Here is an 11,288-nt window from a genome sequence, read left to right as displayed (position 1 = left end):
TTTTTTGGGACAGGCATTTTGGGTTTTCATGAGCTGTATGCCATAATCATCAGTATTAAAACAATTAAAGACCTGAAATATTTCAGTTGGTGTGCAATGAATCTGAAATATATGAAAGTTTCATTTTTATCCTTACATTATGGGATATAATGACCTTTATCACAATATGCTAATTTTTTGAGAAGGACCTGTATGTATGTATGTATATGTATATATATGTATGTATGTATGTATGTATGTATATTTATATATATGTATGTATGTATATTTATGTATATGTATGTATGTATATAGATGTATGTATGTATGTATATATGTACATATATGTATGTATATGTATATGTATATATATGTATATGTATGTATATGTATGTATATGTTGTCTTGCTTTCCCGACTGAGGTAGGCACAGGACACGTGCCACGCCCTCACCTCAGCCTCTCCTCCAACGGGTCTCAAAACGAATCCTATGGCTCAGGTATTACCCGCAGCCGTTTCCTAGGACAGTTTTATTTTTAAGGCTGTGTTGAGATGATTCACCCAGACTGTTAACTACCTCCGATCCTTGCACCACACCCAAAGTTTCACCTCGTGCCTCGCCCGACCTAGCAGCAGGAGTGTGGACGTTTAGCAGTCGAGGGAGCGCATTTTAACGGTAGCTCATCTCCTGATTTAGCGTTGCAATTGTTAATCGATCTGGAGTTTTTTAGAGCCTAGGCACAAGGCTCATGGATGTTGTTTTATGATCAAAAGCTAATAAAACCGTTTAAAACCTCCCACATTTCTGTTGTTTCATTGAACCAAGTTTTCCACTCACTTCCAAGAACAAAAGGGTGTTTGAAATAAGAATCCAGAATTTTACGTTTTGCTTTGCTTTAATCAATAACTTTTGCAGGGGAACAGTGGTATAGCACAATAATGATTACACTGGATTACAAAGAGATCACATGATGAATAATTTTCACTCCTTAGTCCCTTTTTAGTTGTTGACTTTTCTGGGCAAGGTAGATCTCAGTCCCTGTGGATAGGCTTGAGACAGGCTCTTGGACTCCTCTCTGCTCGGCCACGGTCGTCCTTTAGTCCGGCCGGCCACGCCCGGTCTCCCTCAGGAACACATTTACCTACTCTCTCTACCTGACCCAACACGTTATTCCTCACCACAAAGAAAGCCCTTCTACAACTCTGAGCAACCAGGTTTTTAATATAATTGATTTTTCATCTTGTCAATTCATACACCACTGCTGTAATTTGGGATAAGGTTTCATTAAGGACTAATTTTGAGGAACATCCCCTTACCATGTTTTCTGAATTCAGTAAGAGGCAAATTTCCCCATCTTTCTCTCGGATGTGGGCCGTTCCTGGTCCTCGATCTGGTTGAATTTGAAGAAAAAAAGGGTTTAGGGATAATCCGGGCTGATGGGTTGAAGAACAGTTCCAAAAAAGAAACTTATTCCAACGGATTTCACCCTAGTTCTCCTCCAGCAGAGACCGTCCAAAATTGCCCTATTAATCCACAATTCGTCCAGAGGTTCTTCGGGTCTTATCCTGAGCTCCCTCGCTTGTGAAGTGGATCCCCAAAACAGCAGAGTTTTCACTGAAACTTTTGTTTATATAGCCTGAGGTTTTGACTGACATCTCCAGACCAGTCACCCCGTCAGGCCAACCCATCCCTTTTGGGTTGGACTTTGGTCCGACTTTACTGGCTTCTTATGAGATTTTGCCAGTCACTCCTAATGCATATTAAAATCTGGGTGTATTTTGTTCAATAATGCTCAGTCATTCTGAGTTGTCCTATTCTGATTCGCTCAGAGCTGTGTTCTGGGACTTTCCCATTGTGTAATGCCCTTACTTATAACTTCTTTTCCAGAACATTCGAGAAACTACTGTTTTTTTCTTTCAACAACATTACTGAGCTTAAAAACAGATTACATTGTAAAATCATAAAGATTACATTTTAAAATCACAAAGTTTATAATATCACTTGATCATCTACTTGTTTATTGATTTTATTATAACCACATATTTCTCATTCATCTGAAACTGGTAATTTTTATTAAAAAGAGAAGACATTTCTCCTGCTCTGCTTTTCTCCCTCCGCGTGTGTGTCTCCTAGGGAGCCTGTGTGTATGTCTGTGTGAGCTTGTATGTGTGTCTGTGTGAGCCTGCATGTCATATACATTCGTGTTTATGGAGTGTGTAAGTGTACGTGTTGAGCAACACATGGCTTTGTTTATCCAAGGCTTCGAGGCCTACAGCAGAGCATGAAACAAGCAGAATAAACATAGAATAACATGTCTTGACATGTCCTATATGTCGGGGCAGGCTGAACTCCGCACATGGCTTCCTTGACACCCCCTCCACGGAGTCAGGCTGTTCCCTTGACCCACACCTAAGCACCAAGCCAGTCTCGATCCTCATCAGCTGTATCCACTTTTAAGACATCTTCCTTGTAATCCAAATCGACCAGATCCTCGTGATACGGTGCTGGATCTTCAGTATCGCTAGGCCCAAGGCTTTGGGCCTCCTCGTCATCAGCATCCCAATAATCCACTATCGTCAGCTTGCCAGAGTCGACCTCTCGTGAGTTGCCAACTTGAGATGTCGGATCCCCGGGGTGATGTGCATCCTCAGACGAAGGTGGGGCTGTGCTGGTGACAGGCTGAGAGGATGTTGCTTCCACACTCATGGGAGACTCAACAGGAGTGACGGGCTCATAGATGGGTCGTCCTTCGTCTGAATAGACCCATGCATACGCCTCCGGCACTCGCTGTGGTCGTACTTGCGTCGACTCTTGAGGGGCATTTACTTGCCCATCAGGATGAGTTGGGTCCAGAAATGTTCCATCCGGGTTGATCAGGCTTGGTGGGTTGGAATCTTCAGGGCTGGTAGGATCATACGGAGCAGTGCTCGTGGAGTTGGTCGGACTAGGTGGGCCAACTTCATTGTTCACGAAATGATCAAGATAGGTTTCCAATTGGTACATTTCTGGGCACTCCAGGGAGAGAAGGGGTGGTTCAGGAGATGCTGCCCTTACTTCCATGGGCTCGGTCTCAGGCTGAGCCCCTGTAGGTGGCAGGTCAGGTGAAGTAACGGCTGGGGTCTCATGTCGAGTCGTCACCATCAGGGTTGGTGCCAGATGGACGTTAGGTGGATTTGTATGCCGTTCTTGAATTGCTGTCATCACGGGAGTCGTAACCAGTGGTGGAGTGGCTCCTAGGTTTGCCCCTAAGGAGGCTGGCACTGTCGGGGGCAGAGGCTCTGATGATCCCTGCATAACCCCGAAGGATGGGCCGTGGACCAAGGGCAGCCCAGTGTACAGATGGATTGCCACGAACCTGGTGACGTTATGGAGGTGTTCCCACAACTTGGCTATCACCGGGTAGTATGAGGCTCGTGGTGGGGTAGCTCCCCTTGGACAATAGGGCACTGAGTTCAGAGCCGAGGTCCATATGACTTTGCAAGTGCGCTCTGTTTCCATGCACACCGCTGCGGATACTTGCGGCAGACTATGGGGCTCGTCAGAGACAAGAATTCCATTCACCGCAGTTCTGGCCACCAAGCCAGAGTGACAGCACTGGCACCACCAGGACGAACCGACAGCCCAGAGATATTTGGTTTCTGTCAATCCTTTGTGACAGAAACAGCAGGTTACTTCATGCTCCTGTAACGACAAAAGGGGATAAAACAAGACCTAACACTACAACACAATTACCATTTTTTATTTTATTATTTTTATTATTTATTATTATTTTTCTTTCTTTTCTTTCTCTTTTTTTTTCTTCTTACCCGGGTTTCATTGCTTTTCAAAGGTCCTCAACCGTTACTGGACCTATACAGGCCGTCAGCCGACATCAAGGACCTCATCGAGCGATGTTGCCCGGAGTTAAACAGACATTAGATTAATAATTAATAATAGCATTAGCAAGGGGGTATTTAAGCATTGTTGGTTATAATGATGAAGTTTTTTTTGTATTTCTGGTGAATTGAGGATTCAATCTATGGAGATTCCGTGGCCTCCACTTCCCTCCGGTGCAGTAGGAGCAGGTTCGGGTCTGGTTTTGAAGATTGCAGCATAAGTCATCATCCATACTACGATGGGTACTGTGGTACAGAGACCAGTCCAATACCACTGGCCTGGAGATTAGTGTAGACCGCAGAATCCTGACCTGACCCACCCACACAGACTAGTATTTGCAGTTTGACTCCCATCACCCTTTGGAGCACAAGTTAGGAGTCATCAAGACTCTGTATCATAGAGCATACAGCGTCCCCACTAACTCAGGAGCCAGGCAGAAGGAGAAATCTTACACAAAACAGGCTCTAGAGCAATGTGGATATCCTAACTGGGCCTTCCTGAAAGCAGAGAAGAAACCCAAACAGGACTCCAGTCAGGCATCAGGTGAAAAAGAGGAACCCAGACCCAGACCAGTGGTCATTCTGTATGTTGAGGGAGTATCAGAGAAACTGAGACGTTTATTTTCTAAACATAACATCCCAGTGGCTTTTAAACCCCAAAATACATTACGGCAAAGACTGGTTCATCCCAAAGATCCAGTCCCCCGGCACAAACAGAGTAATATTGTGTATGCTTTTCAGTGTCGGGAGGGCTGTGATCAGTCTTACATCGGGGAAACTAAACAGCCACTGGCCAAAAGGATGGACCAGCACAGAAGATCAACATCATCAGGTCAGGATTCTGCGGTCTACACTCATCTCCAGGCCAGCGGTCACTCTTTCAGGAATGAAGATGTTCACATCCTGGACAGAGAGGAACAATGGTTTGAGAGAGGAGTAAAGGAGGCCATCTTTGTGAAAAGAAACCGTCCATCATTAAACAGGGGTGGAGGCCTCGGGTTCAACTGTCCCCCTCTTACAATGCTGTGATTGCTAGTATCACTCAGCCCTCTGTGAATAGTAAACAGCCATCAGTGTGCTAATGATCCATTGTTAGGCTGATGGTCCTTCTTGAGCATGTGATCAGCTGGTTTTGGTTGTCAGCAGCAAACTGGTTGATCCACTCTGAGAAGGTGCTATTTAAGAGACTGAGCTGAAAATTGCACCTCAGACTGAGGAAGTCTCTTGGATGAGAGACGAAACGTTTCTATATTTTTTTGCTTTGTTTTGTTTTTTGTTTTTCTGAATGTCCAGAGGACCAGATTGAACTTTTTTGGAATTAAAAACAAGCTTTTCTAAGATTTTACTTAAGAATGGTAAGTTGGATACAGGTTTATAATTATTAAAAACACTAGGATCTAGATAACTTTTCTTCAGAGGGGGTTTCACCACAGCCATTTTAAAGGCAATGGGGAAGACACCCATCTGAAGTTTACAATGTTTAAAATTTCATTCTCAGAGAATCTATAAAATGAATGAAAAAGTGATGAGGGAATTGGGTCTAAGAGGCAGGTGGTTGGTTTGACTTTGAAAAAACTCTGCCGAGCATCTCTGCATCAACCACAGCAAACTCTTCCAGTGTTTGCTCAGGTGAAAACAAGCATTCGATAGATTTAAAACCAGTATTTTGCTCAGATAAAATGTTAGCTCTAATTAACTCAATCTTACCTCTGAAGTGATTTGCAAACTGCTCACAAAGAGAGTTAGTTGGAGTGTTTGAAGAAGCAGTAAAGTCAGGGTTAATCAGATTATCAATGGTGGAAAACAAAACTTTGGGATTATTTTTGTGATTAATTATTTTGGCAAAATATGCATTTCTTGAATTTCTGACAGCAGAATTGTAGATATTAAGCTGTTCGCGCATTATTTGGTAGTCGATTGTCAATTTGTTTTTCCTCCATTTCCTCTCTGCTTTCCTGCAATTTCTTTTGAGTTTCTTTATGTCTTCAGTTTTCCACGGGCATACTCGTTTAATAAAAACTTTTTTTGAAAATAGTGGAGCTACATGATCCAGGTTTGTTTTCAGTTTGTTAAAAAAATTGACTGACCATTGAATCACAGGAAGCAGTTAAAATAAGAGGGGAATTTTGTTTAAAATCTCTAAAAAAAATTATCAATCACCTCAGGGGTAAGATGGCGCCTCCTAACAGTTCGGACCGTGGCTTTCTGCTGTATCAAATCAGTGACATTAAAAAACACACAATAGTGGTCAGACACAGCCAGGTCAACAACAGAGGACACACCAGAGGTCAAGCCATAGGTAATAACAAGGTCAAGGGTGTGTCCCCTGTTGTGAGTCGGCTGCTTGACGTGCTGAATAAAATCCATACAGTTCAGAGTTTCTAAAAACTGTTTAGACAAAAATCTGATGGATTATCAACATGTAGATTAAAATCACCAGTCACAATAATCTTATTATATTTAGCATGAATAAAACATAAAAACTCTGAAAACTCAGTCATAAAATCAGAAACATGTCCGGGTGGTCTGTAAACAGTAACACAAAGTATTGGCAAGCTGCTAAAAACAAAGGCATGATGCTCAAAAGACGGGTACTGGTCAAATGAAATCTCTTTAACAGCCATTAAATGATTAGATATTGAAACAGTGCCACCACCTTTTCTGCCACTTCGAACATTAAAAGAAAATTTAAAACCAGGTGGAGAGGCCTCAGTAAGAACAACTGGTGCATCGTCACTTAACCAAATTTCTGTTAAAAACAGACAATCCAATTTAAAATCTGAAATCAAATCATTTATAATAAAAGATTTGTTGAAAAGAGAGTGGACATTTAAAACAGCCATATTGAGGGTGACAGGTGAACTGTTAACAGTAGCTGTGGGTGATAAATAATGTTTTGCTAAAGATCTATGGTTATTAAAGTTCACTGAACGAGTATGGTTATGTATGGTTCGCTCCCTGTATGTAATCCGAACTGAAATTAATTGGTCGCTGGGAACAGATGGGCCTGGTCCAATGTTATGTGTACAACAGTTACAAGAGGAGCTATAAGAGCCAGGACCATGTAGACGTCAATCAGTAGCAGACTGGTCAGATATAGTGACATGGTTACCAGGTATGGATGGTGAGGTTGTGTGCTGTACCTTGTAGTCCAGATTGGCAGTTAGAGTATGGGTACCTGAGTTGTTCAGATGGAGGCCATCAGTCCCAAAAAGATGTCTCCTTCCCCAGAAAACATCAAAATTTTCAACAAAGTTTACATTTTGGAGGATGCAAACAGAAGACAGCCAGGTGTTCAAGCTGAGAAGTCTGCTGAAGCGGCCTATTCCTTTGCTACAAGTGGGAAGGGGACCAGAGATAAAAACTTGCAGTTGAAACTGTAGAACAGTGCCAAGTAGATGAATAAAATCCTGTTTCAAATATTCAGACTGCTGTTTGGGGATGTCATTGGTGCCTACATGGATGATGAGTCTTTTAGCCTGTGGATGTGATTTAATGATTTCCAGGAAAATAAAATGAAATGAAGTGAAAGTCTTGACATTGACATTTGTAGTAAGTGGCGAAGCAGCATATGAAGTGAATGTACACAGTGTATGTATGAAGTCCTTGATATTGGTATAGGTAAAGTGACATATGCAATAAGGCTAGGAAATATATATATATCAACGGTAGTGTAATATAAGCAGCAGTGTGAATAGAAGCAGTAGTGCAAATGTAAACAGTAGTGTGAATGTAAACAGTGTGAATGTAAACAGTAGTACGAATGTAAACAGTAGTGTGAATGTAAACAGTAGTATGAATATAAACTGTAGTGCAAATGTAAACAGTAGTGTGAAAGTTTTGTGTGTTAAGGCGGTACAAGAGGGAGGGGAGGCAGAGAATGCAGAGAGTTCAGAATCCTGACTGCCTGATGAACAGAGCTGTCTCTCAGTCTGCTAGTTTGAACCTGGAGACTTTGCAGTCTCTTCCCTGATGGCAGCAGGCTGAAGAAGCTGTGTAGTGGGTGTGTGAGATCACCCGCCATGCAGAGGGCTTTCCGAGTGAGGCGGGTACTGTGTAAGTCATGTAGTGAGGGGAAGGAGGTGCTGACGATCTTCTCGGCTGCTCTCACGATGCGCTGGAGTGTCTTGCGGCAGGATGCAGTACATGCACCGAACCGCACCATAATGCAGCTGGTCAGGACACTCTGCACCCCTGTAGAAGGTGCACATGATGGGGGTTGGAGCTCCAGCTCTTTTCAGCTTGCGGAGAAAGTAGAGGCTCTGGTGAGCCTTCTTCTCCAGTGATGCAGTGTTCCTGCTCCAGGACAGGTCCTCTGAGACGTGCACTCCCAGAAACTTGGTGCTGCTCACTCTCTTCACAGTAGTACCATTGATGGTCAGAGGAGCATGCTGGGTGTGCTTCTTCCTGAAGTCCACAACAATCTCCTTTGTCTTATCCACGTTCAGAGAGAGATTGTTGTGTCCGTACCACAAGGCCAGGCGGCTCACCTCGTTCTTGTAGTCTGTCTTATCGTTGTTGCTGATGAGACCCACCACAGTTGTATCATCTACAAACTTGACAAAGTAGTTGTTGGATGATGATGGTGTGCAGTCGTGTGTCAGAAGGGTGAATAGAAGTGGGCTCAGCACGCATCCTTGGGGGGCCCCTGTATTCACTGTGATGGTGCTGGATGTGTTACTGCCGACCTGTACTGCCTGTGGTCTCCCGGTCAGGAAGTCTAGCAGCCAGTTACACAATGAGGTGTTCAGCCCCAGACTGTCCAGTTTAAGGATGAGCTGTTGGGGATGATGGTGTTGAATGCCGAGCTGAAGTCAATGAACAGCGTTCTAACATAAGAGTCCTTAGTGTCCAGATGTGTGAGGGCTGTGTAGAAGGCATAGGAGATGGCGTCGTTGGTCGAACGATTTGGCCGATTTGCAAACTGGAAGGGATCCAGGGAGGCAGGAAGGACAGAGTTGATGGGCTTCATGACTAGCCGTTCGAAGCACTTCATCAGGATGGAGGTGAGTGCCACTAGACGATAGTCATTGAGGCAGGAGGGCAATGCCTTCTTTGGGAGAGCGATGATAGTGGTGGCTTTGAAACAGGTGGGGACGATGGTCTGACTCAGCGAGATGTTAAAGATATCCGTGAAGACCGCTGCAAGTTCCACTGCACAGTCCTTCAGCACACGACCAGGTATGTTGTCAGGACCAGAAGCTTTTCGGGCGTTGATCTTGATGAATGATTGCCTTACACTGTCTGTTAACAGTGTCAGCACCTAGTCATCGGGAGAGGGGGAGAGTTTATCTGCAGGTGTGCTGTTACATGCCTCAAACCAAGAAAAGAAGTCATTCAGCTCATTCAGCTTAGAGGTTGTGCTGTCACAGGTTTGTGGGGCTGGCTTGTAGTTCGTGATGGTCTGTATTCCCCGCCACAGACTCTGTGTATCTTTGCTGTCACTGAAGCGATGAGCTATCTTCCTGGAATACTGCTTCTTGGCTTTTCTGATGCCCCAGGACAGGTTATTTCTGGCTGCCCTCAGGCCTACCTGATCTCCTGCTGTGAAGGCAGCGTTTCTGGCTCTCAGGAGTCTGTAGACCTCTGCTGTCAGCCATGGCTTCTGATTTTCCCGAACAGTGATGGTCTTGAGGTCAGTTACATCATCAATACACTTGGTGATGTATGAACATACAGTATCTGAGTACTCTTGAAGACCTGTGTTGTTGTTTTTGGTAGCAGCTTCTTTGAACATATTCCAATCTGTAGTGTTGAAACAGTCCTGAAGAGCTTCTGAAGAGCCCTCCGGCCACACTTGTACCTGCTTGAAGACTGGTTTGGTGACTTTAACCAGTGGTCTGTATGCTGGCATTAGCATAACACTGATGTGATCAGAGACGCCGATGTGGAGGAGGGGAAGGGCCTTGTGGCCTCCTTTCATGGTGTTGTAAACTTGGTCCAGTGTATTGTTTCCTCTTGTTGGAAAGTCTATGTGTTTGTATGTCTTTGGAAACACACTCCTAAGATCTGCATGGTTAAAATTGCCAGCCAAGATGAGAAAAGCATCAGGGTGGGCTGTCTGCTGCTCACTGATGTGTAGATACAGTTCATTTAGTGCCTCACTTCTGTTTTTGTTGCTGGAGCTTGGAGGTATATAAACAGTGACGATTATAACAGCTGTAAATTCCCTCGATAAATAGAATGGTCGGCCTTTAATAACCATAAATTCCACTAAAAGTGAGCAGTGTTTGTAGACCACAGCAGCATCACAACACCAAGCATTGTTGATACAAACAGAGCCTGCCGCCGCGGGTCTTACCTCCCTCAATGCGAGCTCTGTCCGCTCTGTAGCATGTTAGCTGCTCGAGCTGAATATTATGGTCCGGAACATTGTTATTAAGCCATGTTTCCATGAACACAAAAACACAACAGTCTCTCACAGTCTTCTGTGTTGTTTGTAGTAGGCGTATATAATCCAGTTTATTGTCCAAAGAGCGTACGTTAGCCAAAACCATGGATGGGACGGCCGGCTTGTGTGGGCTAGCTGCTAGCCTAGCTCGGATACCTCCGCGCTTATCCCACTTCTGCTTCCTGTCGCACCGCTTATGGCACTTCCACTGTGGGCGTGATGGAGTGAGGGTCGGTGATGGTACCGGCTTCCAGAGCAGGCCGCAGTCACGTAGCTCTTCTTCGAGTTTGCTGTTTATTCCTAAAAGTGGGTTTTTTCCGACATCAAGCAGGAACTCACGGCTATACTTGTGTTTTAGGACATGTAGACATGACGAAGATATACAAGCACATTCCAGCTCGCAGGACAAAGAAAACGAAAACACTGTTTTGTCGGGGGAGAGAGAAGCCGCAGCATGTGCGCGCGCCGCCATCACAGAATGACATTATTGTGACATTTATGCTGTGATTAATAATGCTTTTTTGTTGTTGTTTCTGAGATTGATTAGCATAATGTTTGCTTCTTCGCAGGGCGGTTGATAACCAGGTGTTTGTGGCTACAGCTTCCCCTGCCCGAGATGAAGCTGCCTCCTACATGGCCTGGGGTCATAGCTCTGTTGTGAACCCATGGTAAGAAAACAACTAGAGCCCGACCGATATGGAAATTTTTGCTATCGCCAATACTGATATTGTGGGGGTGGGGGAAAGGCGAATGCCGATAACCAATATAATGCCTGACAATTTTTTTACTTTGTCCATCCCCAAGAATCAAATGCCCCTTTTCCGTAGTACCGGTACAGCACGGTCCGACTTGGTTCGGTACGGTACATGTTGTGTTTACATAATGCTTTCAGTACCGGTTCCATTGGGCAGGGTTCAAATTAACGTCACACGCTTCACCAGCTGGTGGCAGTAAGATCTTTAAACAGGTTTCAGTATAGGGTGAGAATTTATTTTGAAGTTTCTGGTAAATTAAAAAGAATACAGATTATTAAAATGATTGAA

At 44.2% G+C, this 11,288-nt stretch overlaps 1 protein-coding gene across 1 annotated transcript in view; it reads left to right on the top strand.

The window, feature by feature from the left end:
- Positions 1 to 11,288, top strand: part of nit2 (nitrilase family, member 2) — a gene marked incomplete at its 5' end in the record, with an annotated part of 80,456 nt that overhangs the window by 33,261 nt on the left and 35,907 nt on the right. Inside the window, 1 exon segment of the mRNA XM_037698320.1 lies at positions 10,815 to 10,913. Within this exon segment, the coding sequence (XP_037554248.1) occupies positions 10,815 to 10,913 (99 nt within the window).

Source organism: Nematolebias whitei, chromosome 3, assembly GCF_014905685.2.
Source record: "Nematolebias whitei isolate Nwh7 chromosome 3, NemWhi1, whole genome shotgun sequence".
Taxonomy (NCBI): domain Eukaryota; kingdom Metazoa; phylum Chordata; class Actinopteri; order Cyprinodontiformes; family Rivulidae; genus Nematolebias; species Nematolebias whitei.
This window is presented reverse-complemented; position numbering and strand designations above follow the sequence as displayed.